The 27,839-nt window shown below is 35.9% G+C and overlaps 3 protein-coding genes across 5 annotated transcripts; 1 reads left to right on the forward strand and 2 right to left on the reverse strand.

Moving 5' to 3' along the window:
- The first annotated feature begins 1,739 nt into the window (after positions 1–1,739).
- rbp1.2 (retinol binding protein 1, cellular, tandem duplicate 2) lies at positions 1,740–4,717 on the forward strand. The gene is made up of 4 exons (XM_043259980.1): positions 1,740–2,817; positions 3,078–3,256; positions 4,013–4,114; positions 4,499–4,717. The coding sequence occupies exons 1-4, from the start codon at positions 2,742–2,744 to the stop codon at positions 4,556–4,558; spliced, it is 417 nt and encodes a 138-aa protein (XP_043115915.1). The 5' UTR covers positions 1,740–2,741; the 3' UTR covers positions 4,559–4,717.
- A 1,090-nt stretch (positions 4,718–5,807) lies between these two features.
- LOC122359685 (retinol-binding protein 1-like) lies at positions 5,808–16,868 on the reverse strand. Of its 2 annotated transcripts, XM_043259977.1 has the most exons (4): positions 16,619–16,856; positions 14,424–14,602; positions 12,930–13,031; positions 11,256–11,887 (listed from the first exon to the last, which is right to left on the reverse strand). In XM_043259977.1, exons 1-4 carry the CDS (start codon positions 16,791–16,793, stop codon positions 11,837–11,839), a joined length of 507 nt encoding a protein of 168 aa, XP_043115912.1. In that variant the 5' UTR covers positions 16,794–16,856; the 3' UTR covers positions 11,256–11,836. The 2 variants fall into 2 exon arrangements, with proteins under 2 accessions (XP_043115913.1, XP_043115912.1); XM_043259978.1 differs by lacking the exons at positions 11,256–11,887; positions 12,930–13,031 and adding an exon at positions 5,808–5,900 and having other exon boundaries at positions 16,619–16,868.
- Positions 16,869–17,100: 232 nt separating this feature from the next.
- nmnat3 (nicotinamide nucleotide adenylyltransferase 3) lies at positions 17,101–27,607 on the reverse strand. Of its 2 annotated transcripts, XM_043259975.1 has the most exons (6): positions 27,529–27,593; positions 27,019–27,122; positions 26,302–26,444; positions 23,543–23,726; positions 21,522–21,583; positions 17,101–18,432 (listed from the first exon to the last, which is right to left on the reverse strand). In XM_043259975.1, exons 3-6 carry the CDS (start codon positions 26,408–26,410, stop codon positions 18,038–18,040), a joined length of 750 nt encoding a protein of 249 aa, XP_043115910.1. In that variant the 5' UTR covers positions 26,411–26,444; positions 27,019–27,122; positions 27,529–27,593; the 3' UTR covers positions 17,101–18,037. The 2 variants fall into 2 exon arrangements, with proteins under 2 accessions (XP_043115910.1, XP_043115911.1); XM_043259976.1 differs by lacking the exon at positions 27,019–27,122 and having other exon boundaries at positions 27,529–27,607.
- Positions 27,608–27,839: the final 232 nt, after the last annotated feature.

Here is a 27,839-nt window from a genome sequence, read left to right on the forward strand (position 1 = left end):
ATCCACATACCACCAACATTTACAATGTGGAACTGTGGCGGAAATGTTGGGTATTTATGCATAATCTTACATTATTCATGTAGACATAAAGGCCAATTGAATGTAATGTGAGGGAGTTCTGAAATATAGGTTGAATTACAAATATTTTTGACATAAGCAGTTTTGTGCTTTTATTTATACAATACAAATGTATTAATGGACATAAAGTCAATCTATGTTATAATTATTAATACGTTAAAAAGGTAGGCCTCTTTACAGACTTTTACATCCCCATCAAAATTATTATTATTGGAGCATATATATATATATATATATATATATATATATATATATATATATATATATATATATATATATATTCAAATATCAAGTTGTGCACAGGGAATATTGAACTCAAGACTAAATAGTGAGCCAATTATCCAGAACATTTTAATAGGACGACTGACAAGAATGAACTAAACAGAACAGGAATTAATGCCAAGAAAACCCAAGAACCTTTAAAGCAGGGGTGTCTAAACTTTTCCTAAAGGGGGCGGATTCAACAAAGAGGACACACTGGGGGCCAAATGCTTCTCCATATACATACATACATATATATATATATATATATATATATATATATATATATATATATATATATATATATATATATATATATATATATATATACATATATGTTATTCTGAACTATTATATTATATTATATTAATAGGCTACAGTTTAAAATAACTGCTGATGTGGAGCTCAAGAAACATTTCTTAATATTAACTTTTTAATATAAAATATGTAATAATGTAATATAAAAACAGCATTAGTTTGAAATATAAATCTTTTGTAACATACAATTGATCACTTTTGATCAATATATTGTGTCTTTTAAATTAAAGTATTCATTTCTTAAAACAATCAAACAAAAAAATTACTGACCCTAACCTTTTACATGATAGTGTACCATATTTGTTAAACTCCCATGTTTTAGACGAATCCGTGGGGAGAGTCTACACAAATGTTTCCTACACAAGATTAATTAGCCTACTAAAAGTGTAAACCTAAATCAATGGAACTTAATTATACAGTGGGGTGAATTATTGCACTTCTCTGTTCATTATAACTTTGGAAACAGTTTTGAAGTAATAATTGGCATAGTGCATAAACAATATTATAAATCTGTCACCCACTGAGATGCAGCTGCCAGAAAAGGGGGCGAGTGGGTAGGAGGTTATACAATGTCATTGTATTTGATCTTCATTCTTGTGATCAGAGAAATTCTGTATTTGGACTCTATTGTTAAGCATGGAAGACAAGATAAGTAGCATAGAAATATGTCAAGAAGAACAAGGACCATTTCCAGCGTTTGATGTTCAGAAGATTAGAATGCCCAAAGGCTACACTTTATTCTGTCACAACTGTTCCAGCACTTTGCGTATATTTATGAGTCAGACTTTATATTGAATGCTCCTTCCAGTGTGCTATAAAACAGGCCAGTGAGAAACTAGGACATGAGTATAGAGTATGTGAGTTCAGAAAAAATGGTTTGGTATTAGTCCATAGAATATGGTAGGCCTTTCTCTATTTTAATCACAAACAAAATTGCATTACATTACAAATTACATTTTTTTTATCTTTATTTTTAGGTGATTTATTACTTAAATATTTGTTCAAATAAACTACCATTAAAATAAAATTAAAGTCAGTACTGTTTTTGATTGATTGATTGATTGATTGGTTGATTGATTGATTGGTTGATTGATTTTTGGAAGAAGAAGAAAAAGACGAAAGAATAAATGTATAATTTTTCATATAATTCTTCAGCAAGCACATAATTGATCTAAAGTGTCAGAAAAACAACAGATTTGTATTTAAAAAATGTTTTTGAACTTTCTATTCATCAAAGTACATTAAAACAATATACATCACTGTTTTTTCAGAAAATATGAAGTACATTAAATATATGTTATTATTAATATAATTTCTGCATTTCTGAAGAATCACATGACACTATGGCTTTTGAAAATTCAGGCCAAAACATTAATAAATTACATACATGTTATAAATTACAAATGATTGCAAACGGTAACTTTAAAATGTAGTATTATTTCACCCTATACCCCTGTTTGGTTTACTGGTTTGATTGGCAAATGAGCTCTCTTTTGGTTTGTAGAAGATGGAATGGGCCATGATCCAAAAAGTAAACATCTCAAGAATAGCTCATCACGCAGTTCTGTATCTTTTCACATTTCACTATAAACACTTCGGAGTAATTTATAGTCAGGAAAACATCTCAAGCCTGGCCTCATTACTGACAGGTCTTCACCTCCTGTTTGTGCAAGGAGCAACTCTTTTTCTTCTCTCTCTCTCTCTCTTCCTCCGTCTCTCTATCTGGATTCTGTAAGCATAAATGAAAGCATGGTTGACAGCATTGTGATTGTTGCTTTGACTGATTGTTGTGCCGCTGACAGATTGAGAGTCAAAACAATTACAAACTGACACATCTGTCTGTTCACGTGCTTTGACTGACATGAGTTCATGAGATGCATCACGCATTGAAATTCACTCCAAAGGACAGAGCTCCCAAAAACCTAAAAAAAATCCACAGCAGAAGTTCTACCACATGTGTAAATGCTCTTTGTGATAATCCAAAGGCCCTAATTGGCTTTAGGATTACAACGTGCCCTGTGATTTGAGATTCCACGCTGTACCTTGATGTAAAAACATCAGTGCAGAGGACAAACGAAGCAAATATGTCTCCTGTAGACATGAATGGATACTGGAAAATGACCAGTAATGAAAACTTTGATGAATACATGGAAGCACTAGGTAGGCTGATGCTTTATTTGACATTTATTCATTTATTATACTGCTTTATTTCATTTTCTATGCTGAACGAGGTATGTGAGATGTTACAGAATGTGTTCTGTTGTAAACAGTCAGAGTAAGAGAAATACATGTCTGTATTTGTACTCAAGAGATGCATTTTTAATACCTTTGGCAGACCTGATTCTGTGTGAAGAAAACAAATTGGTTCATGTGCCATATACGGCTATGGTTGACCAATTTTATATGTATTCAACTTACAGATGTGAATGTTGTCATCAGAAAAATTGCCAGCTATCTCATCTTTGATAAGGAGATTGTTCAGAATGGTGATCATTTTAATATCAAGACTCTCACCACCTTTAGGAACTACCATATGGAGTTTGATGTTGGAAAGGAGTTTGAGGAGGATTTGGTTGGTGTAGATGATAGGAAATGTATGGTAAGTGACCTCCTTATTTATAAAGGTACAGCTTAAAGTACAACGAAGCAAAAATATCGGAAATGCTTTTTTTTTTTTTAATGCAAAAGTAATCTGAACTGCTTTTCTGAGGTTACTGTGGTGGATGAGTCAGTAAGTAGGATTAGATTGAGATTTACATACAATGACCTATTGAATCTTAAATCCACAAGGGTTTTGGGTTAATGCCTCAAACACCTGGTGCTAGGGAACTTTAGGTCAACTCGCATACACAGTAATGTTATTTTCAAAGTCGTTTCAAAAAAGAACTGGCCAGAGAAAATACCATTTTGGACTTTCTACGTCAAAATGTTGCTTAATTCAATCTACTATTTTTTTGTAAATATAACATATAGCTACTAAAGTCGATTTTTGCGCATCTATAAATCGAGTTTTCATTTTTATTTGGCGTACTATTTATAAGCACATCGGGTAGCGTTAAATGTTGTCCTTTCTTTTTTATTTACTTAGTTATTTGCTAGTATTCACACTTTGTCAACGCAGAAGTAAGCTATTTCATGTTATGCATACATTACATTTGGGCTACAAACCAAATTTAAATAATAGGCTACTAATAACAGCTAAAATGTATTAGAGATGACTGACAACGGAATCCTTGCACATTCAAAAATGGAAGGAAAAAAGGCCTACACAATTTATTCTCTATTCTCTGTGTCTACTGCAAGTCAATACCAGCTTCGGCTTTCTCACCAGCATGTGTTTTTCCTTGTTTTGTAGACCACTATAAACTGGGATGGAGACAAACTGGTGTGTGTACAGAAAGGAGAAAAGGAGGGAAGGGGCTGGACTCAGTGGGTAAAAGGGGATGAGTTACATGTGGTAAGTTTGCATAAGGACACGGTTCATATTAGGCCATGCTCTGTTGTATTATGAAAGTTCACACTTGGCTGCCGCTTGTTGTTGGTGTAGTCAACAGTGTAATTAATGAGATAACATTATTACAGCAGCAGTCACGCATTACAATAACAAGGGTATTTAAAAGGTGTATACACTGAAATCCATTTCATTATACAACGGCCTCAACCTCAAACTCCTTTCTCAACATTTTGCGTTTAAACTGTGTAAATGACTGTTAACTAAAAACTGTTACATTGCCATTCGCATGGTAACGTAATACTCGCATATTCCACGTTCACGTAGTTGATATTGTTGTGCGATATAAATCTGTATAATCTGTACGGTTTTTTTTTTATTATTTTTCAGGAAATGCGAGTCTGTGGAGTGGTGTGTAAACAGGTTTTTAAGAAACAAGTTCTCGACTGATGTGCCTTGAACCACAAGTACTCTAAAGTGAAAAAGTGAACATTTCTGCCTATTAACAACAGTAATGCTGTGTTAAATAGCCATTTGTAAGTGTAGCTATTATGTATTTTTCATTGTAAACTATTTATGGTGAAAGAAAATAAAATGTGAACACAAAGATATGCCCGTTCGCTGTTCTAATGTGTCTTCTGCATTTTCCGAACGAACACAAACATCTTCAGAGTTTTGTCAGTTCTCTTTATTCCACCAATTGTCATTTTAAGAGCACAATTTCAGCGCGCATTTTCTGAGTCTGTCAGCATCATCTATAATAAGACACGCGGCGGTGCAGCTGTATAGACCCTCATCATATCATCTTCCCTCCCATTCATCCTCTTCCTGCTTCTGGGGAGAAGAAAAGAGCTCGATTTCGTGCAAGGTCAAGACCTATCTTCGCTCCTCCAGCCAGAAAGACCATCAGATGTTAAAGCGGGTATTTTTAGACCACAGCAAAGCCCTCAGTCAGGAGGCTAATCTTAGTGACTAGCGCGCTAAAACATACCGAACCCACAGACGCGCATGAATATAATTGAATGTCCGTAACATAAACTAAAGTAGTTGCTCATTTGGAACAAACGTTGTCTGAGGAGACTAGAAAGGCATTAATACAAACAGATAGACTAATAATAGGATGAATAGACACAAAGCTCCGTCTCTGGTGGTTGTTTCTGTCTTTTCCAGTAGGGGGCGCGACTATACTGGCTAAAGTCTTCTTGAAAAGCTTGAAAAGTATAATTATAAAACAAAAAAACTTTGATAAAAATACTTCTTATGTCATCCCAACCCATAACTTTCACATTAGGTGCCCATGTCTTTTTCACAAAAAAGTTTCTTTTTTTGCTGTCTCTAAAAATGGCGCTTGTCATCAGCAGGTGGCGGTATGTACCTAAATATAGATCCTTCGACACGTAACGCACACACCCTTTTGTCAAAGGGGTTACCTGGGCTAATTAAGCGCAACATCACACAGATGTGGTCGAACATCTGTTGTTAATGTTTCAAATGAGCACAATAGCCTTGAAACGATGATAATGTCCTGGCGCCCCCTGCACAATGAGCCCCTAATTCACATTGGTGATCACGTGTCATTTGTATCATCAGTAACCATATGTTTTACACTAACTCACGGTTTCCAAAAAAAACTAAATAACTGCTGAATGAGGGCAAAGGAGTGTATGTAGAAAAATTATATAAAGTTTAAATACCAAATGAAATCTCCTTCAGTCTAGTGGGTCGAGCTCCTGCCTTCAGTCTCTCTTTTCTCTACACACACAAGCTTTTCTCCATCCCAGGTGATGGTGGTCTGTGGGAATACATGATGCAAAGAATAAATCACTGTTGTTTTAATGAGCAAACTATGAAATGTACTGTTTGTAATCTTAACCGACATAATTATTATTAATGTATTTTTTTTTTAATAGGAAAGTTTTTTTTACTAAGCTAGTGTTACCAGTGAAACCGTCACAGATGAATGTTTCTAATAGTAAGCATTTTACTAGTAATGTTTATCTCTTATGCTAATGAAGAACATAAAATATACAGCTTGAGTTGGCAGCTTAGATAAGACTTCTGTGACATAATTCATTTTTCATTCATTCAGCTCATGTTTTAATCAGTTCGATTAATGCACGCCTTACATTTTTATGAAACCGAACCATTAAACATTTACTTCTTTTCTAACAGCCGTCGAACGTCTAAATTACTAAAGCAAGGATAAATCTTGTATTTTCATTGACTATTTCTGACATTGTGCTTTTTAAATCTATAGTTATCTAAATTCTGTGCGAGGAGATTACGATACAATAAGTAAGGTTAATAGAAATTAAATGAAAAAGCGAAAGTTATTTAAACTATTTCTAGGCCTAAAACTGAAAACATCAGCATTTTACGACTCAACAATTTAATCTCGCCATCCACGATTCATGTACATCTGCTTTATACATATTGCATGTATTTATGTTTTTATGCTTTAAAGGCAATGTAGGTGATTTGGTTTAAAAACATTTTTGTTTTTGGTTAAAAGTCTCTTCACGTGCCAACAGTAATCACTACGTTAAGTTGTCTAAATTTATTTATATCATCTGTGGAAGGCGTAGGACCATAACATATTTGTCCAATCAAAATGTCCGGTCCTAACGTTACAATAGGCTGTCCTACCTGCCTGTCTAAATATATATTTGCATACCTCTGTACACCCTAAAATCTTTTTGTGTTGGGAATATGAAACGTATCAGACAATGTTCAATGTACAATGTTCTATCCAACCATTCTTCCCTCGCCGCTTTTAACAATGCGCACGCTCGCCTTTGATAACGCGGTACTAGACAGGCGGTGAATCAGCGAGCAAAACTTTGTACTAAGTGTTGAAACTTTAAGCATTAACTCATAAAGTTCACAGTTCGTAATAGTATATATAGCTTTTTGTGTGCTGTGTTTTTAAGAGGAGACCTGCTCCTGTCGCGCAGCTCTCCGGCTGTCAGCACCGCATTTTCTTTACCACTATATTAATAGGATAAGCTTCGTTACAATCACGCTTGTGCTGCTCGGTACAACTATACTGGGAAAAACACTCCCACAACGTGCAAGACCCATGCATATAACCAACCAATCACAAGAAATTGGGACGTATAGATTTATGATATGAAACAATCGTAACATTATTCACATGGATTTACTCCGTTCTGCTACATAAACTTTTAGATTAAATGAACTGAAAAGACATTACTCGGCTGACATGTAAATTAGGAGTCAAATATTCTCAGCACATCTTGAAGAAAGTGATATTAATTTGTGAGTCGACGTCAACCCAGCTGAAATCTGTCTTCGCTTTTTAAGCCTAATGTTTTTAGAGTAGAAAATGTTCTTTTTTGCTCCCGTGACCTTTACTCTGGCACACATACCGTCTTGACTAATTAAGCTCAGTTAACTCATTTGTAGATTTTATTTATCATCCGGTTTGAATCAAAAAGCATGGATAATACGGTTGGAAGCATGGGGAGGTATAATAAATGATTGTCTTCTTATTCTCAATTAGGATAAGAATTGAATTGAATGATTAAAAACGAGGATATCAGATTTAAGTTTTAAAAAGCCACAGAAGACCACTGACACATAAGTGACCTGCATATCAGTTTTAATACAGAATGAAGTTTAGAAAGATTATAATAATAATATGTAGCTTAAACACAAATCAAAATAAACTTAACAAGCATACTTAATGTACTGGTCCTTTCTTTTTTCTCAGTCCTCCTTATATCTTTTCTTACATCCTTGTTTTCCACAGCTAGTTTTCAACTGTATTACCCGAATATACGTCAAGCAAGTGCGTCATAATAACATAAAAGGACTCTTAAATGATACAGCTTCACATAATAACGTAATCATGTAATGTATAGAGACAGGCTTGGCGGAATTGGACGTTTATTACTTTGACTATTCACACAAACAGAAAACCACCAGCACCACACAAGCCCATTCCATCTTTCTGTATTTCTTCTTTTTGTTTTTTCAGTTTCGTTTTGTTGGCACATTTGTAGTACACATGGGAGAACACACAGGGTCCAACATCCTTTCCATCAAGCTTGTTTATGAGAGCTGCAGGAGCCAGACTGCATTCATCATCTTTCCTGTCTGTGCTCTCCTTGCTTTTCATGTAAGGAGTCAGATACACGTAACCCACATTTCTTGTTGCACACCTACTTTTTTTTTTTTTAGTAGGGTAAAAGCTAGGCAGGGTAGAGTCTAGATCCAAAATACCCGACAACAAAGCCATGTGTATGCATATGCTCATTATCATTTATGCAGTAACAGGGTTTTTTAATCACATTTATGTCAGTTTTATCTCTAGAGATGAACAAGAAATGAAGATCTAAATCTGATGAATTGATCGAAAGGCACTTCACATCCAGTAGTAGAGCAGATCAAAAGGTCTACGTTTTGGTTGGTTTTGGCCATGCTGGTAGATATACAGAGATCTGAAAACGTATTTCTAGATTAATTGATATATTAATAGATGTATTAAATATTATTGTTATTTTTAATACCATTGAGAAGATCAGGACTGCTTTCACCAGGTATAATGGACTTCCGTGGTACAGGTTGTTGTACAGGATTTCTTATAGGCCTTTTTTTCAATTATGCCGGGAGCTCTGTGCTGTACCTACAACAAGAGATAAACAAGACAGAAGTAAATAACAGCAACCATCTGCTGTTATCTTTCTAACACATCTTACTAATCTTGTCAGTGCAATAATGTTGACAATGATGAAGCCTAAGGCCCGTGATTATGATGATTTTCATTATAAATATGCAGAGAATCACTGCAAACGTGAATAGTGTAGACCTTCGCTTCTTATATACCATTTGATGCTTCTACCAATTCCCATAGCATGTCAGTAGTAAGAAATCAATCTTATGTATAAGCTATCGCATATTTCCATGGAAATATATAAGAAATAGGTAGTCAAAATGCATTAATCACCTCCTCAAACTCACGTCGGTGTCATGCCGTCAATGCTGACTGTATCTCATTCTCAGGCTTCGTCACGGTGGCAGTTTTCCTAATAGCAACAATCGTGTTTGCCAGGAATCTGGGCCAAAATCAAAATGAGGTTACTTAACTCACATGTGCGCATATTTATTATTTTCTGTTACTTTGTGTTTATGTTTCAGAGATTGTTTGAAAACAAATAGATCAGATATATGCCATATTTGCACACATATTCAGTGCCGTTTACAACGCTCTGTATGTGCTTATATAACGTCTCTCCCTCTGTACATCACATAAGTGATATCCAATTATAAGAATGGTAAAAAAATATCAGTTACTCTGTAATTTAATTAATAATTAGTAGGATTATGCAGCCCTACTGCATTATGTAATTATGTTCCAAAGGTTTTATAGTGCGGTGTGATGATAATGTTAATTAAGCCTACAGAAGATTCTTCGCTTTTTGAACTGGTAATTGACTCACCAAGAGCTTTCAGGTACTCATTAGAGTTCTAAATTGAGATCATTTTCCAATAGTTGTTGTAATCAGCTGGCATTTTGAATTACAGTGTGAGGTTTCTTTGACACCAGTGAACATTTGGGGAGAGTCGGTGCAATAAAATGTCTGCATAATGCCGCACATTGCAAGTAGCAAATCCAATTAGTAATGATAAGTTCATCAGGTTTAGCAGTCTCATTGTGAAATGAAAAACTTCATCTACCACCCATGAAGATGACATATACATCCTAGTAAATTTGGACCTAATTTTCTTCTGAAGGTACAAGTGATTATGCATGTGCATAAATCATTTTATTCAAATGTGTCGCTAAATACAAGACAGTAAATGAATATTTTGGCTTGCAGGTTTAAAGGTTCAAGGCAGGCATAGCAGGTTATTAATAAAATACAAGCTTCTGTGGACATTACTGTTTAAGTAATGTTCTTTAAGGCTGTGCTTTGCTTTTATTAGCTAGGTCAAATATTTCTTGACCTAGCTAAAAAAAAATACATGGAAAAAAAATACATTGCTTGCAGTTTCAGTCTTGTTTGTTTTTCTAAACATGTTAATTTAGTGTATTTTAGTCCAGAAGGTCAGTGCAAACTTCACCAAAAAAATGTACTCACCCTCAGACCATCCAATATATAGATGAGCTTATTTGTTCGTTAGAATAGATTCAGAGAAATTTAGCATCATTTGCTCACCAATGGACCCTCTCCAGTGAACGGGTGCTGTCAGAATCAGAGACCAAATAGCTGATAAAAAGCATAATGAGGAATCCAAACTTAAGTTGTCGCATCAAAATCCACCCACATATTTGTTTAGAAGTGTTTGGCTTGTGAACCTGCTATTCCTAAATCAGTGGGAAATGATAGCTGATTAACAAGGGTGTAGAAGCACCTAACTCTGATCATAAGCCTAAAACAGATATTTCCTGAAAAACTATCCCTCAAATCTGATTGCTTGATTGGAACGATGATCCAGGAACATCTTGCACTCAGAAATCCCGCTCACATCGTAGGCTTGCAGTAAGCAGTGATTTAAAGTTAAAGCCTTTTGCTTCACACAACGTGGATTACTGTGATGTTTTCACTAGCTATTTGGACTCCTTCTGATGGCACCCATTCACTGCAGAGGATCCAATTGATGAGAAGGTGCTGTACTCTACATCTTGGAAGACCAGAGGGTAAATAAAGTCTCAGCAAATGTTCTTTCTGGCTGAGCTATTTATTCCTTTGAAAAAATGAAGACCCAAAAATATATTTGGAAAAAGGAAGTGGACGTTGAGTGGGCTGCCACTGAAAGGAACACCTGGCAGGAAGCCGTTGATAGACTCTGGGCCAAATATGGAAAATGAACGGTTGCACTGATTTTACTAGACGGTGCTCTATAGTTATCAACACACTGCCAATTATGTGCCTTTCGTTCTCTTGTTAAGTGGATGTATGGGTGCTGCTTAGTTCACTTCTTAATATTCATGTAATACTTCAGAATCGCTGAAGCGTATCTCAGCATTAATGAAAAGTGAACATGCCAACCTGGATTTTCCAAAGTAGATACAAAAACGGCAGCAATATTTAATTTACATTCCTGCTACTATGCCTTTATTAAACTAGCGTGCTGATAGAAAGTTCAAACAAACACATTTAGATGCATACGAACAGCAGAACGCAATGCATTTCTCTTTATTTCACAGATTTATGTATTCTTTTGTGTGCACAGTCACAGAGGCATGATGGGAAGGAAAGCAAAACCCTGCCATGCTCAGAACCCAAGAGACTGACAGGCTCTTCAATCAGAGCGACAGCAGCTGGGCGGCACTCAGACTCGTCACATCATTTTTCCTTTCACACATCCTCTCTGGAGTCTAATTACTTTTATGTACACAGAAGCTCCCAATCTGAGAAATCTTCTTCTTGAGTCCAAGACAATATCCTGACGCACCTGTTGTTTGATGGTTCACTTACAGAGCAGCTTATACCGGTGTTCTCTACCACTAATGCAAATAACGTCTAAGTGACAAACACCGCACCTATGAAGAAAAGTCACTTGAGATGTTCCTTTGTGAGGATCAGAACAAACAAGCATTTATAGATTGTGACAGGCTATCACAGATGGTGTTTGTCTGGTTTCCACAATAGCAAAGATGAAGGCGCACACAGAAGGATAGATGTAGGAAGATGTGGCGTGAGTTTATATACTATAAAGTGTCGGATTACCGACTTTAGCAGGTGTTTAGTCGGTAGGGGTTTAAGACTTTTTGAAGACCTGTTTACTCACAATCCCAGCAGCTCTCAGTTCCTGCAAACAAACAAAAAAAAGCATAGTTCTCAACTCTAGGGTACACCATATATCCTTTTTGTCCAAGACACGTCATGTCTGGGATTTCTAAATCGGGTCTTTTTTTTCCTACGGATGTTCTCTCTACAGGCCTCATACATTATATGTGCAGGTATTTGCATTGCTATCTTTCTGTAGATCCCACCTTCTCACTAACCATGATTGGTACAATGCCTTTACACAATTGGTCACGCTCACTAACTTCAGCAAGTATGATAACAGAACCCAAACCCAAACCTACTCTTCCTACAATGGAAAGTCCCAATGGATTTTAAAGCTTCTTAATGGAACCATCACTGCCGATAAAAACATTTCTTTTTAAGAAATGCGTGATTGTGCTACAGGCTTCCCAAGTTCGAATCCCGCCCCTCTTTCTCTCTCTCTTTGACTTCACTTCCTGCCACTTCTACACTGTCCTATACTGATAAAGTATAAAAATATATATATTTTTTAAAAAGTAGTTTTAATTTTGGCTTTAATCAACACTGTAAATGTTCCCTAACAGTGGTATTTTTCAACACAGCACTGAACTGTATATAACTTTCAACCAGCTGGTGTCAGCACTGTCCAGTTCTTTGGTAATGCTACGGCAACGCAGTCAGTTTGTTATGCATGATCAAATGCGCAGCTGAAGCCTAACATCTGTTGTTATTACCTCCACCCATCATATTCCAGTCAACTTCATTTAAAAATCCTATCAAATCATGATGATGGTGTTTGACGCCCATTAGAATTATTTAAACCAAGTTCAAATGTATTAAAGCAATCAATCTGTCAGTGCTGTGATTCTTCAGGTGAGTCATCACAGGGCTGAAAGTTCTGAGATTTGAGTCTAGCTCTTCCCCCACCATCTGCTGTGTACCTCCCAGCCCAAATGATACCGAGATACGGTATTGTATATGCTTTAGGCTATTTCTGATATGTACCAGCTCTGTGCGAAACAATACCTGGGAGGGAATACCATCAAGGACATTACAAATGAAATGCATGAGAAGTGGCCTACCAAGTGAAGTTCATCTCCCTCAATCCAGTGGGTCCAGCCCCTCCCCTCGATCTCCCCTTTCTGCACACATACAAGTTTATCTCCATCCCAGGTGATGGTGGTCTATAATGCATAACAGAGATTTATTTTGAACATATACTGTAGACATAAGGAAGAAGTACAGATTTTGCAAAAGCAGTGAGACGGGAAGAGAACATCTATACTTTATCGACGCAGAAAGAAAATTAAATCCGACCCGCATTAAATGTGTTCGCACCGCAGTCATATGCTGCATAAAGAGAAGCATGTTGAAAATGCCTCTTCCTCTCCCAGGTTCAAGAGGAAGGAATGAAAAAGACACAATGCTGGGCAATGCTAGGACTGAGTGATTTTTGTTAAGGCCAGACCGGGTCACGGCACCTTTACTGAATACTACATTTCAACTGCTTCAAATTGACTGCAACTCAAGGAAAAAATTCAGGTCATTTTGAGTTGTGAACTTGAACAAAAGACGCATCTAGTGCAGCACAACTAACACACTGATCATATTCTGCTGGATCACTTATTATGAAAGCTTAAGTAAAATAAATTATAAAAATTATATGCAATTTTGAAACAAGCCTTTTCGACATTTTTGACACTGGTGTACGATACATTTGGCTATTTTAGTTCAAATATTTTTTACGTTTATTTAAAAAATTTTTTTAACATTTTATTGCAAAAATATCACCTTGCACTCATAGTTTAGATTAGAATGCATCACATCCAAATGGCCGGTCACATGCAATCTAGCCTTAAAAGTATTACCCTTCATTGTAAACAAATGGCTTATGTTCTGTTGGGGATTTAGGGGTTTAAGCAAAAAAAAAAAAAATATTTCTGTATCTTTGCAATCATCTCAACACAGGTCTTAGATGTACCAAGTTTCTCTAAATGACAGGAAAAGCCAGAAGAAAACGAAAGAAGAGAGAGAGAAAGAGAGAGAGAGAGAGAGAGAGAGAGAGAGAGAGAGAGAGAGAGAGAGAGAGAGAGAGTAATGCTTCTTATTAGATTAAAGAGCCAATTATTGCTCTCATTTCACACTTTCCTCTTTTCTCATTAGTTGAGATTGTGAGCTGTAAATGACATGCACAGTTAGTGATTTTCAAGGGCAATGAAATGATACCAATGGCAACCCTACAAGGGAATGAAAATCACATGACTCAGACCGATCCTGGAACGTTATAAACTTTTTTTGTGAAAACATAAGAAACAATAAAAACCTATTTATTCAAACGTGCTTCTTAAAGGTACAAAAGAAATCTCAAAAATGAATTTTTAGAAAACATCTAGTGTCCTTGTAAAGCACAAGAAAAAAAAATCAAATAATCCCGCAAAGTTTATACTGAGCCAAAAAGCACAGTTTGATAAATAGCATTAAAGCTTTATGGAGTAGTACTTTACAATACAAAAAGATATAAAGCTATGCTTTTAAGCTCTCAAGCCTCAAAGTATTTGCCTTGAAAGTTTGCTCACCATACATTTCCTGTCATCCACTCCACTCAGGTCCTCCTCAAACTCCTGACCAACCACAAAGTCCATGTTGTAGTTTCTGAAAGTGCTGAGAGTCTTTATGATGAAGTGATCGCCGTCCTGAGTGATGTCTTTATCGGGCTTCAGCAAGGTGGCAATCTTTCTAATAGCTACGGTTACATCTTGAAAATAAAATGTGAAAATGTGAATTTCCCAGGACATCCAACAGTAGCCTACTCCAGCAATGCCACAGTTCAGTTCTGAAATAATTTGTTACTTCAACACATGCGGCATGGTATTTGCGTGGCAATTGGAATAGTTAGTTTACATCAGATTTACGTCATTAAATCATCCATTTCTAACATTTTGAAATCATCTGAAATGACCACCACGAATGATACGACAATACTGCAAATCTATAAATCAGCCAGAATTAGTCTTTGATAATGTCAAAGAAAGTATTTCTGAAATTACTCTCACAATCTAATGTGTAGCTATATATTAATCGGGCTATACATGCATTGCATCGTGTTATATATGTGGATCCTACTTCTGCCGTGCCCTGCTTTTAAAGCAGCATATCTGTTACAGTTTATCTCAGTCACTTTGGTACATTTCGCGAATCACCCTTGTTATTTGCAAAACAATAAATGCATTTCTCATAACAATTCGTACAAATAGCAGAACGCCATGGATTACCTGCAAAAGCCAGTCTCTTGCTCAAAATCATAGTTCGTCTCTTAAAGAGATATATCTGTTTCAATGAACATGTCAGTGGCATCAGAATGATAAGTCCTTGTGTCACTCACATATTTTTTTGATAAGACAGGCAAATCTCTTAGTCACGTTGTCAATAAAACAGTGTACTCTAGAGGGATATTGTAAATTGTAAGTTACACCTTGGTGTATGTGGGAGTTTGATTGGAAGAGACTGGACAATATTCACATTTACGCTTTTACTGTTTGTACTGTAAGTCGTTGACAGACCATGTCACTGCAATACAGAAAGGAAAAGACAGCACTCCTCCACCATGCAGCCTCATTCCTCTTCCTCTTCTCTCTCCCCGTCCAATTCCATGTCCATCCATTGTCAATCATTGTAACATGTTGTGCTCTGCCTATATATATATATATATATATATATATATATATATATATATATATATATATAGATATATATAGATGCACCTTCATTAGAGAAAGTAAAGATTCACCTGGGAGCAATTTACCAATTCAGTGGTAAAAGAACATTTTCAAACTAAAGGAAATGTTTGGCATATTATGATAACTTCAAACGTTTTGCATTTAAAGACTTATGCTATGAACTAATGCCTAAATGTTGTGGGAGGTGACACTATTCAATAGACACAAATTGTAATACATTTTGATCAACATGACATATCGAGCAATTGATAATGTAGGAAACAGCAGAGAATTGTACATACTCGTTTGCACGAACGCACCAAAGCATTTGCAACTTGTTTAAAGAAATGAGAAACTGCTTTTTGATGTGCACAAGTGACACCGTGATGTGAAGATTGAACAAGTAGTTTGGAAAATTGAAATTCTAAACTGAGAAATGTACCAAAGCTACTGAGAAAAAACCAGCAATAAACACAATTGCACGTCTCTCGTGGAAGAATATTGTAGCTGCTTCTCAAGTGTATGTCTATGGCGATTCACGTAGCTATGTGTTGCTACGACCCAAAGCACTTATTATAATTGTACTGTAGTGATTCGGGATAAGACAAAAGGTCGGCTTGGAAGATGAATTCAAGATACAATCGCTCATTATATACATTTATCAAATTTTAAACACAGAAAAACTTGGCATAGTATAAGTTGTGTTAAAAAGTGTAGATAAATAGCTATATTCAGTATATTTACATCGTGTGTGATAATTAAAATACAATAATTTTGAGCTTCTGTATGATATTTGGACATTTCCGGTCTGGCAACACTTGCACTGATCTTCCTGCGTTATATTTTCATTATCATTTTGAATTGAATTGAATTGATTTTTCTTAATAATGGCTTAGATAAAAATAAACACTTAAAAAGAAGTCAGCGTTGACAAGAACCCCCTCAATATAGAAAATGTTTAAGAATAAATTTTAAAACAGGAAGATAATCCATTCATTTATTGTTCTCGTTCTGTTCCTCTGTGAGAATGTTTTTAAACGAGCCACAAAACTCACCTAGAGCTTTAAGATACTCTTCAAAGTTCTCGTTAAAGATCATTTTCCAGTAGCCGTTGTAATCAGCGGTCATTTTAAGACACTCTTCTAAATGTCTGATGAGATTGTTCGAGAACGATCCGATGTTGCAGTTCCCCTGCGAACTAATGCTTTTCACCTGAAAAGAAACCCTCATTTAACTCGGGCCAGTAATCCAATTATTTGTGAATTTATTTTTTCTTCTCTGTTGTGGAAACAGTTTCTCCGCCTCTAGTGTTTGAATCCGTCGCCTCATTACGTCACTTAAACTCTGTGATCGAGGGAATAGACCGGGGATAGTGTCACAAGGGCTGCAACCCAGCAGGTTCTCAAAAGTATTTCAAATATTCTATCTAAATTAATATGCTAACAATTATACCAATGCAGTGTTTCTAGGTTACATGTCTGCATATTCATAATAGTTTACGATTTTACATTTCACTGAAAAGATAAAAACACTCTCACACATGTCATACGGATTTATTTAATATAAAATAGCAAACAAAAACAGAATTTTAATTCTCAGATGAATTCACATACAATCCATTTCGAAATCTGTCCGTTCTTCAAATCAGCTAAAGTAGTTTTGTGCTTGACGTGAGATCAAATGGCATTGTCTTTCCTTTCATATGTCAGTTAAAGTGTCTGACGCTTTGAATTGGCACGCATAGCCATTCTGTGCAAAGCAGCGGCCATCTAGAAGAGAGGGACTAGTTGTGTTGAATTAATTCGTCTGGCTTTTCTTTCAAGACAGCATGAATAAAGGCCTTCTTTTAAATCCCAAACTCCACACAAAAAGACTGTCAGCAGGAGGGCTTCAACACTGCAAAGAAACGTAAAAGCAACTAGCCGGTTTGAGCCAAAACTCACAGTCAGTGGTACAAGGAAAAAGAAGCGATTTATAAAGGCATTGCCTCAAATATCCCAAACTACATTCTTCTGTTTTATTTTGTCTGAAACTCTTTTTTTTTTCTCCCCCACCGGCAAAGCTTGATGAAACATCTTTAGGGATCTGACAACATGAATGACGCTTTCTGTGCAAATGGAAATGGAAGAAGCAATGTTTGCTCTCCAAAGTGTAAAGGCTCCGTTATTTATCTTCCTTGTGACATTCAGCAAAAGTCAACAAATCCCAGACCTGCCGAACATAGACCTACAGCTCTGCAGTGATCTGGCAAATCTAACTCCTGCAGAGACAGGATAAATTCCTAAATCCCTCTCCACACATTACACTGGGAAACCATGGTCATGGATAACGCTCGCTTTACGCAAGACAAAATATGCAACTCTTCTAAAGCGGCTTTCGCATCTTCAAAATGAAAAGTGAGGGAACGGTGTAATCTTTTGAAACATATTTCGCTATTACTTGGCACTAAGACCATGGAGGCTATTTCTTATACATCAGTCTTGTGTTGTTTGCTTGGTAAGAGGTCGCAGTTTAACATCCTTGTTCTTCATCTCACTGTCTTGTGTGTAAAGGTTGTGCTCTCTTATGTAATCAATGACCGAGTCTGGTAGGAGATATTTAACACTGTGGCCTCTCCGTAGGGCTCGTCGGACTTCTGTAGCACTGATCTCATTGTAGACCCACTCCCGAACCAGGAAGATGTTCCGCCGGTGCCTGGACAACAAGTCAGACTCGTGTATAGCCAGGTCTGGCTGCAGACTGCCTCGGCTGACGCAGACCAGTCCAAATCGGCCCACCACCTCTTCTACGTGATCATCCCTCCACAGACCAGGCACCTTAAAAGTGTCCATGAAATCGGCTCCACAAAGCAGCTTCAGCTGAGGAACGTCTGTAGAGTAGACAAAAACTCTCTTTATTAATTGCATGTTATTGTTGAACTGCACAAACGCAAACGATCAATATGTAAATGAGTTTCTTTTTTTTTAACAGATTTGGAGAATTTTACCATTACATCACTCGCTCACCAATAAATGCACTGCAGTGAATGGGTGCCGTCAGAATGAGAGTTCAAACAGTTGATTAAAAACAAAATTTATACTCTATTCCTCTGCTGAAAAAATAGTCTTCCTTAAGCAATATTGAAGATAGAGCACTTATGTAGCCTGATGTTATGGATTTTTGTTAATTGACAAACTTGTGTTATTTGGATTAGTTATGATATTTTTATCAGCTGTTTGGGCTCTTATTCCCATTCCCTGCACAGGATCTATTGGTAAACAGATGATGTAATGTTACATTTTTTCATGAGGAAACAAACTTCTGGATGGCATGTGGGTAAGTAGATTTTTCAAGGTGATGTACGTAATGTTAGCTGTTTTGAAACCATTTAACTGTTGTAATTAAAGAGGGAGAGCAGCTGCATTTCGTCGTAATACTGTCAAAGTTGTCAAAAGAAATGGCACAAAACTGACAACTGCTTATGAAGCTGAACATGGCGCTTAACATGAATGATGGCAGTGCAAAGAGCTGTCATAGAGACTGATATTATAATTGATAAGACTGAAAACAGTGATACTTACTGTAACAGACACATTTCATGAGTGCCAATCCATACAAAATAGCTCACAGCACCTTTTAAATGTGTCCGTATTAAAACCAAGTGCTTCTGAACAACAGCGATGTCATTTATTTACCTCAAAACATATTATTTTTACATCCATGAAGCTCAAACATTTACAAGATGCCCGCATTGGTGTCACTGTTAACTAAAACTAATAAAACTACTTTTTGGTTTTTAAAAATAAAGCTAAAATAAAAATAAAACAGAACATGAATATTAGTTAAAAACTTTAGCAGCAATGAATAAGTTAATGTTGCAAAATTAATAAAAAACTTTTATCTGTAAAGCAGATCTTTAGAAGCCAATAGTGTCATTAATCAGTTCAATTAGATTTTAACAGTGATTCAGTTAGTAATGCATAAATAATATAAGAAATAACACAAAAATAATGAATTTCTAGGCAGCTTTTTCTTAATATAAAGCTGCCCAGTAAGGTGTCAAAAATAATTTGCATATTATATGAATTCAAATATATGTACATAAATTGGCCCAAAATAACATTGAAAATAGTACTATTATGAAACAGCTTCACAATTTAAAACAACTGTTATAGAAAATTCAATCAAATTATCCATTAAAATCCATTAAAATCCACAAAATCAATTATTATTTCTAATATATATATATACATACACACACTACATATACTCAATTACTTTTTCTGCAGTGAAAAAAATTCCAACAAATGATGCCAAATTACTATAACGTTCTGCTACCTGGAATACTGGAAAACAGCATGGTGGAAATTGCATTCTACACAGATTTGGTGTCTGTTAACTGATTTGCATATTTATTTCAGTGTATCAGTTGCAAATGCAAACAAAAAACAACGCTATCAATAAAGTTCCCCATGTCTTTCAATATGTTGTGGTAGCTCATAGACAAAATGTTTGAAACTACTTGAACCCTTGCCCAAAATCTGCACAAATCTATTTTTTTTTCTTTTCTTCAACGCTTCATTAGAAATCATTTCATGGCTAAGTAATGCAAGGGCTCGACCTCAGCAGTCATATTTACAGGATATGAAAGAATCAATAGTATGCTTTTAAGTCTAATTCTCTTGCTATAACGTGTCTGTGTTTGAGAGCTGGCTTTTGTTTGAGCAGGCGTGAATTGCAGGGGGCAGGAAAATGAACCTTGGCGGCCCACTAAAGCTCTTTATTTCTACTCCATGTGACTAAACATAGATCTAAAGAAATGCATGGGCATGGGGGAATGCCACCCGCATAATACTTATTCTAATAATGGATACATTCATGAAAAAACACGGTAAATAAAAGCATTGTGCGCATTCCAATACAAACACTAATATTTCCAGACAATCACAAATGACTTAATTCATTAAGTGCCTGATTTCTTTGAGTTGGCTATAATGAGGTTTGCATAAAAGCAACTTAATCAGAAATAATCCCTGAGATAATTCGATGTGAAATCTAAAATTAAAAGGATCCCTTTCTGTAAAAATGTCAATGATTTTCAGCTGCTTTTAGGTTAATTCCGACTGATATGTTTATTAATCATTGTAACAGAGGAATTAATATGAATTTCTTTATGTCATCTTCAGTCCAAGCCATAAGAGTTTACTGTTAAAAAGTGCAAGTAACATTTCATATTTGACAGCTGTTTCACAAATTGAAATACAGCCAAAATTATTTGTGATTCGTGTCATTTAAAAATTGAATTTTAAAAACAAGAATGCTTTTCGCTTTGTGTTGCTGACACAGTAGGCACACCGATAATAAATAAAAATATTATTCGCAAATTTCAATAAAATTAGTATTTCACAAAATGCTTCATTTCCTTTAATTCATTTAAATGTGTTAATTATTTAATTCATTTAAATAAAAACACCATTACTGCTCTCCCCTAATGTTCAAAACATGAGTACGGCTTTGCTTCAGTCCACTGCCAAACAAAAGAAATTGCACATGAAAAAATAGCATTAGAACAAGCAGTGAATAAGGGAGTCCTCTGAAAGGTTTTGAGATAAGATGGTATTTGTGGGCATGTGTTCTGTCATTCTTGGCACTTGTCTTGTTATAAAGTTGTCCTGGCTATTAATCTCAGCTTCATTAACAGTCCGAGCACGCTTGTCTTAAGCTCAGTCATCCTGTGGAGGGTATTAGGCTTCATTAGCATGCTTCTCTACAGCAACCCCAAATAAAAGCATTGTTGAAAAGAGGCCTAATAGCACTTGTGCTGGCCAGATCGAAGACAACAGCCTGTTTTAAATGCATCGGACTTATCTAAAGTGACTAGCAAAAACAGAAAAGGCTTTGTTGGGCCAGAGAGGAGGTTTAGAGGAAACCGAATTGCGATGAGAGGTAAAGACGTATTGCGATGTGGGCGGGGCTTACCAGAGACTGTGGGTGGATCCTTGCTGCTGTGGTACTGAGCAGCTATGCGGTTATAATGGTACCTGCGTTAGGTGAGCCAGGGAGAAACAAACACAGCAGATAAGCAACGGTAAACATGAATGGCCATAATGTGCAGGTAATCAGCTTATGAATGGAGGAGAAGCTTTACATTCACACTGAATTGCATGAGCCTGTACGGTAGATGTGTATCTTAACTTCTCCAATCTCTCACAAGAGGCTCTTATAATGTTGTTGTTAATAGCACTGGCTGTAACTAAAGGTATAACATGAATAGCAAAAGTGAAAGGCATAAGAGCTTGCGTAATATACAGTGTGCAAAGGACATTTGAATGAACCAATAGCAGAACCAATCAGGGAAGCGAACCATTCAGAACCATTAAGATTAGTTAGATGGTTCAGTTCATTTTAAAAGGGTGCTCTAAATAGAAAAAAAAAATTATTAAAGTTTGGCATTGTCTTGTAACACCAGAAAGAAGATAAGACTTGACATGCAACAAAAACAACACACTCACAACCTACCAGCTGTATTTTGAACAACAGCAAAAGTATGTTACAGATTTGTTATATTTATCTTTAAATAAAAAATAAACCGTGTTGATCGGTAGGTAGAATGAAGATAGGTAGATATATCTCATTTTTTATGCATCCTCTATGTGTAGGATAAATGAAATGCTTTAAAAAATTTTGGCCAAAAAGACTATTATAAGGCACATAATTTACAAATACACCTCGTTGCTACCCATGCTGAACACATTTTGTAACAGAGCCTGTATGTAAGAAGCATAGCACTTCTGTATGTCCTTTAAAATAGCAAAAACTCAACCTGGTAATTCATCACATAGGTCAACTGCAAGGGCATATAATCAATTGTGTGATTTCGTCCACTTCTGCCAGGAAGTAAATTACGAACCTAGAAAGACAAAGCCCTGGCACAGGCCCCTGGCGCAAGAGCAGCCATCCTCCTCCCTGGCATCGGAGTATTAATTAGCCACCTAAGGGCATAGCTAGCAGTTGGCATAAAACAAAATTTGAGTGCTCTGAGGGGTCCTTAAACAGTCTCTCGTTACTTTACTATCTCTTGAGGGATTCAAGAGGAGGAATGGCCCATCACGACGAAAACAGGGGGCAAGAATTTGGCACGGGTGCAAAAAACGAAACCCACTAGCAGTCAAATGCTAAAGGATGAGAGGGTGTTTCACATTTTGTGCGGCAGAATCGGAGGAGAATGGAAACTGTGGCTGTTATGATGGATAGTAGGGCCGGAATGAGTCACGTCAGCGCATGGCTATTTCATATCTCATACACGAGGAATTTAAGGATTCGCCTCCTATAAAGTTTTGGCTTTAGTTCAGCTCTGAAATTTCGAAGATGACAATGAGTTTGTGAAGTCCTTCATAGAGGGTGATGCAAGGTGAATTCACATCTAAAGGCGACATATAAAATATAATTGGAACTTGAAATATTTCTGCAGAAGAGATTGAATATCTACATTTTTTATCTATATACCTTCGCCTACGTGTGCTATTTTTCTAGTAGCCTATATATTGCACTATATAAATGAGACTTGGGTATGTGAGATGCAACGCTCTAATGTGAACCCTCAGTTCATTTAAGAGAAGGATAAGGCTACATCGGGCGTAACTGTATGCTGTATCATAAACTGTCATTCATATTAATAAAGCCAGTATGTTTAAAATTTGAACAGTGCTTTTGAAGTAAAGAAAAAAGGCAACTTTCCTATCATCAAAGATGACTCTATCGCTGCACTTCTGAGCAGTTTCTGGGATAATGGAGGTGCAATCAGCATTTAGAACCCCATCTGTCAAAACCGGTTAATGTTTCCTTTACAGCCAGTGTCCCAGTTGTGTTAAAAGACTCCAGAAAGTTACTTGCCTTGTCAAACTTTTGACTGGATAAATGATTTGCGTTAGTCACAGTAAGAAGCCAAGGCAGGATACTTCCTAATATTGTTTTATATATATCTATATATATAAATTCACCTCATGGTCACCACAGTCTCTGTCCAGTCCTCCTGCTGGCTCTCCCAGTCATCCACAGAAACCCAGCCAGAGCTCTGCAGGGCAAGTCTTGCCATAGCCAGTCTGTGTTTGGAAGCAGCAAGACCCTGTTTACCATAATCATCACCGACAGGAGATACAATGCCACCTATCACACGATACAGACCTACGAGATGAGGAGAGACAACACATCCCAAAAAAAGTCAAGTACATCAGATGTCAAATATAAGTCGCACTTTATTTTAATGTCCAATTCTGGCTTTTCCCCTCAACAAACCCTAATTGGCTTTTTATTAGTGAGGTAGCTTAGGTATTGGGTAGGATTAAGGATGCTGAATATGTTCATGTAAAATAAATGCTAATGAACAGCCATTCTGTTAATAAGAAGAATGCTAAGAAGCAACTAGGTAATAGTAATAATATGTACCCAATTATAAAGCATTTCACAGTTGTAGCTCAAACATTATATGAACTGATAAAATGTCTATCGTGAATGCAATGCAATAAAGGAATAGGTCACCCATACGCCGAGTGGTAGGTGTTAATTTTTCAAAATGGAGATTTATACATCATCTGAAAGCTGAATAAATGTGCTTTCAACTGATGTGTGGTGTGTATGGACGATATTTGGCTGAGAGACAACCATTTGAAAATCTGGAATCTGAGGATGCAAAAACAAACAAACAAAAAAACCTAATCAAAATATTTACTTTAAAGTTGTCCAAATGAAGATCTTAGCAATGCATATTACCATTAAAAAAATAGGTTTTATAAAATTTTTGGTAGTAAATGTACAAAATATTTTCATGGAACATGATCTTTACTTAATATCCTAATGAGTTTTGGTACAAAAGCAAAATTCATCATTTTGACCTGATACAATTTATTTTTGGCTATTGCTACAAATATACCCCAGTTACTGGTTTGTGATACAGAGTCACAAACTTGCTTAAAAAATTAACTCACCCTCAGGTCATCTAAGATGAAATTGTTTATTCATCATAAAAAGGAGAAATTTAACTTCACATCACTTTCCCACCAATTGATCTTCTGTGTGCAGTGAATGGGTGCCGTCAGAATCAGAGTCCAAACAGCTGTTAAAAACACGTTCAAAACATTGATTTCAACTGTCTACAACGGTTTGATGTGGGCAGAAGCTAAACCATAGTCAGGTCGAAACATCTTAATGATGATTTTGTTAATTATGACTTCACAAGGCTTTAAATGACGGACCAGAGTCATGCACTTTTCTCCAGTGTGATGTTTTAACAACTGTTTGAACTCTCATTCTGACGGCAGAGGATCCACTGATGAGCAAGTGATGTAATCTACACCTTCTGATGGCCTGAGGGTGAGCAACATTTCAGCTAATGTTCCTTTTTGGGTAAACTATTCCTTTGAAGCACCTAGCGTATGAATGAAATGTAAATAATTGCTTGATTATTAAACAGACGTTGATTCCTCTTCTAAGTGCTGCAGCCCTACAAAAGTTTCTAAGCCACTGCACACAAATTAACACAAGCTTTGCATACACAGGCAGACACTAATGAGTTGCTGAATGCTTAATTTTTTTTTTTTTTTTTTTGCCAAATAATGCTGTAATTTTCCATAGTCGAGATGAATTCACATCATACTGCAATTGTTTTCGCAGTTTCTCATTTAGCTGTGCATGGAAGACATTATGAAACAGAATTCATCAATGAAATTCATTTTTAAAAGTCAGTTTTAATCTTTCATAAAAAAGGCAAGAAACCACTCTTTATTGGTTTCCGGCCACTCTTGAGGTAATATAATACACAAGCAATTTTGGTTACTTGTTATACTTGCTATATCTGCGAGCAAAAGTACACTGTGCACCTTAAATAATCACAAGCAAAAATGTCAGCATGCCAGCCCCATGCGGAGTCTTTCGAGAGGTGCATTACACCACGTCTGCACTGCAAGCTAGCGGTGCAACATAACAAAATGTTCCAATTGTAATAAACAAAACTTCAAATGCCTGCTTGAATAGTAGACACGGTGCTACAGCAGCTGCAATGCTTTTTTTTGCTGATGACACTTGGGTATGCAGTTATAAAAGTACATTTTCACTGAGAACAGTGCGTTTAACATTCAAACTTTTCTTACAGCTTTATACAAAGACATTCCTCTGCATAATAAAGATATATTTATACCTATAAATCATACTGCATTGCATCACGTTATATGCCCCCCCCCCCTAAAAACAACAGAGGTTTGATAAATAATAAAGCTAAGCATTTAAATTAGATTACTAAGGCATATTTTTGGGCGATACAGTATGACAGAACTAAATTTTAAATGCATTTTATGTTAAGTAGTCGATTATAAAATAGTATATTATAGACTTATTATATTATAAACTATTATAAGTTATCTATTATTCATCTTTTAGCTTTTTGGCCATATAAATATTAGCAAATTAGCCAAATCTTGCTCATTTTGAGTCTTTCTTCCTATAAGGGCCAAAAACGCCTGATAAAAAAACAATAATAAAAAATAAATAAATAAAAAAAGGGGAAAACTAATGTTGATTAACAGTATTATTTTATATTATTAATACTAGATTTAGGCGTACTTTACACAAAAATGAAGGCTAAATGCAGTTACATAACAGAAATCTCTTTAAAGCGACGGTTCCAAAGGGATGGAGGAAAGGAGGCCAATTTTGGCCTGATAACAGATGATGGTCAATTTCAGGTAAATGAACAGGTGGCACCAACCCGTCTGGTGCATGTGGTCTCTAGCCAGCTCGAACAGACGCATGTGCTGGTGGGTAATGGGGTTGAAGGAGCCACAAGCCAGCAAAACCAGAGGAATCCGGCCAGCCATTTCAGCGTCTCACACCATAGTATACTGGATAACACTACATTAAACACAATAAAGATAACATTTTCAATGAGCACAAAACTAAGTGTTTTGTTATGAAATGTGAAAACAAATGTGATTCTGAACAAATGTGATTAATGCAAATTCAAGGCCATTTATTATGTTCGCAAGCAGAATGGGCGATATACATGCAATGCAACATCATTTGGAAAGCCTGTGAAATATTGATTACTAAAACTGTAGGTCATTAGCATCCCGCACACATTAACCTTGAATTCATGTTTAAATGCCTGAGAAAACCATTATCGCACACACAAAAAAGCTTTATAAATAAACATACAGTCTGTTTTTTAAGCACAGTAATAATTTGTTTGTGAAGTTAAGACTTGCCAAAGTATACAGTAGAACAAATAAAAATTACACACCGGATGAGACACATTTTGTTGACATAATTACACTGTCTAAACCAAATGTGTAAACAACTTATTATTTATGAAAATAGGTAAACAGAAGCACAGATGCAGAATACATATTGCGTACACTGCTAATAATAATAAGTCATTGCAGTTATTGTTTATTTTGTGTATACGTTATTCATCCTTTGTTGTAACCTTTTCATCTTTACACTTGGGATGACATATTTAATCAAACTAAAAAACATGAAACTAATAAAAAATAATACAAATAATCAAATCAAAAGAAGATGGTCCAGTGCCTGAAAAGATAAAATGAAAAAAATAAAATAAAATACAGCAGTCACTGCATATATGGTTCAACGATTGTGCATTATTGATAATATCTGATAATACTTTGAAATATAACTTTGCTATGATACTGAATCATTACTATATGTAATATTCTATTTAAGTTGCACGCTATTGCAAGGTACTTCAAGGAATAATGCCATGTCAAAAACCAGTACAGTACATTAGCTAAATCACTATGATTTAGTGAGTTTGACAGGTACCATAGACCCTGTTTCTTAACATAATTTGTGTGTAGGTTGGGATTATGACATTTACAAAAGGTTTTAACGCATTTAATAAAGTTTTGACTTCGAAGAGATATCATTACCTGTCAAATATTCTATTAAACTAAATATTTATGGTGTGCGTGTTTACCTTATCCAAAGATCTCCTTCAAGTTTATAAAAATGCTACACGCTATACCGTTAGCCGTATGTTACACTATTAATGTCCCCCAGAACATTGAGATGGAAAAACACAGTTCCCATCCTTTTGTACGTCAGCGGCCACTTGTGGCGAAACAGAATCAGAAGATTTAATAAGAGAACGTCGATTCCACGCTGTGTTTGATCATAATGACCGACCTCTCTCGCTTTAACTGTACCTTAAATGACAAGGACTTGTTCAAAGTCAAATGATGTGAACGGTCGGCCTTTATCTGATAGAAAAAGTCTCGAGGATGATGA

The sequence above is a fragment of the Puntigrus tetrazona genome, chromosome 2 (genome assembly GCF_018831695.1).
Source record: "Puntigrus tetrazona isolate hp1 chromosome 2, ASM1883169v1, whole genome shotgun sequence".
NCBI lineage: Eukaryota > Metazoa > Chordata > Actinopteri > Cypriniformes > Cyprinidae > Puntigrus > Puntigrus tetrazona.

Bases quoted from the DNA above. Each gene is read 5' to 3' on its own strand.
- rbp1.2 (XM_043259980.1), top strand. From the start codon at position 2,742: ATGTCTCCTGTAGACATGAATGGATACTGGAAAATGACCAGTAATGAA. The intron at 3,257-4,012 runs GTAAGTGACCTC...CTTGTTTTGTAG, and splicing joins TAGATGATAGGAAATGTATG to ACCACTATAAACTGGGATGG. The intron at 4,115-4,498 runs GTAAGTTTGCAT...ATTATTTTTCAG, and splicing joins AAGGGGATGAGTTACATGTG to GAAATGCGAGTCTGTGGAGT.
- nmnat3 (XM_043259976.1), bottom strand. From the start codon at position 26,410: ATGGCTGGCCGGATTCCTCTGGTTTTGCTGGCTTGTGGCTCCTTCAAC. The intron at 23,727-26,301 runs GTTGGTGCCACC...CTCATCTCGTAG, and splicing joins AGACCACATGCACCAGACGG to GTCTGTATCGTGTGATAGGT. The intron at 21,584-23,542 runs GTGAATTTATAT...CACCTAACGCAG, and splicing joins GAGACTGTGGTGACCATGAG to GTACCATTATAACCGCATAG.
- LOC122359685 (XM_043259977.1), bottom strand. From the start codon at position 16,793: ATGAGGGTTTCTTTTCAGGTGAAAAGCATTAGTTCGCAGGGGAACTGC. The intron at 13,032-14,423 runs GTGAGCAAACTT...TATGCATTATAG, and splicing joins TGGATGACAGGAAATGTATG to ACCACCATCACCTGGGATGG. The intron at 11,888-12,929 runs GTAGGCCACTTC...GTTTGTTTGCAG, and splicing joins AGGGAGATGAACTTCACTTG to GAACTGAGAGCTGCTGGGAT.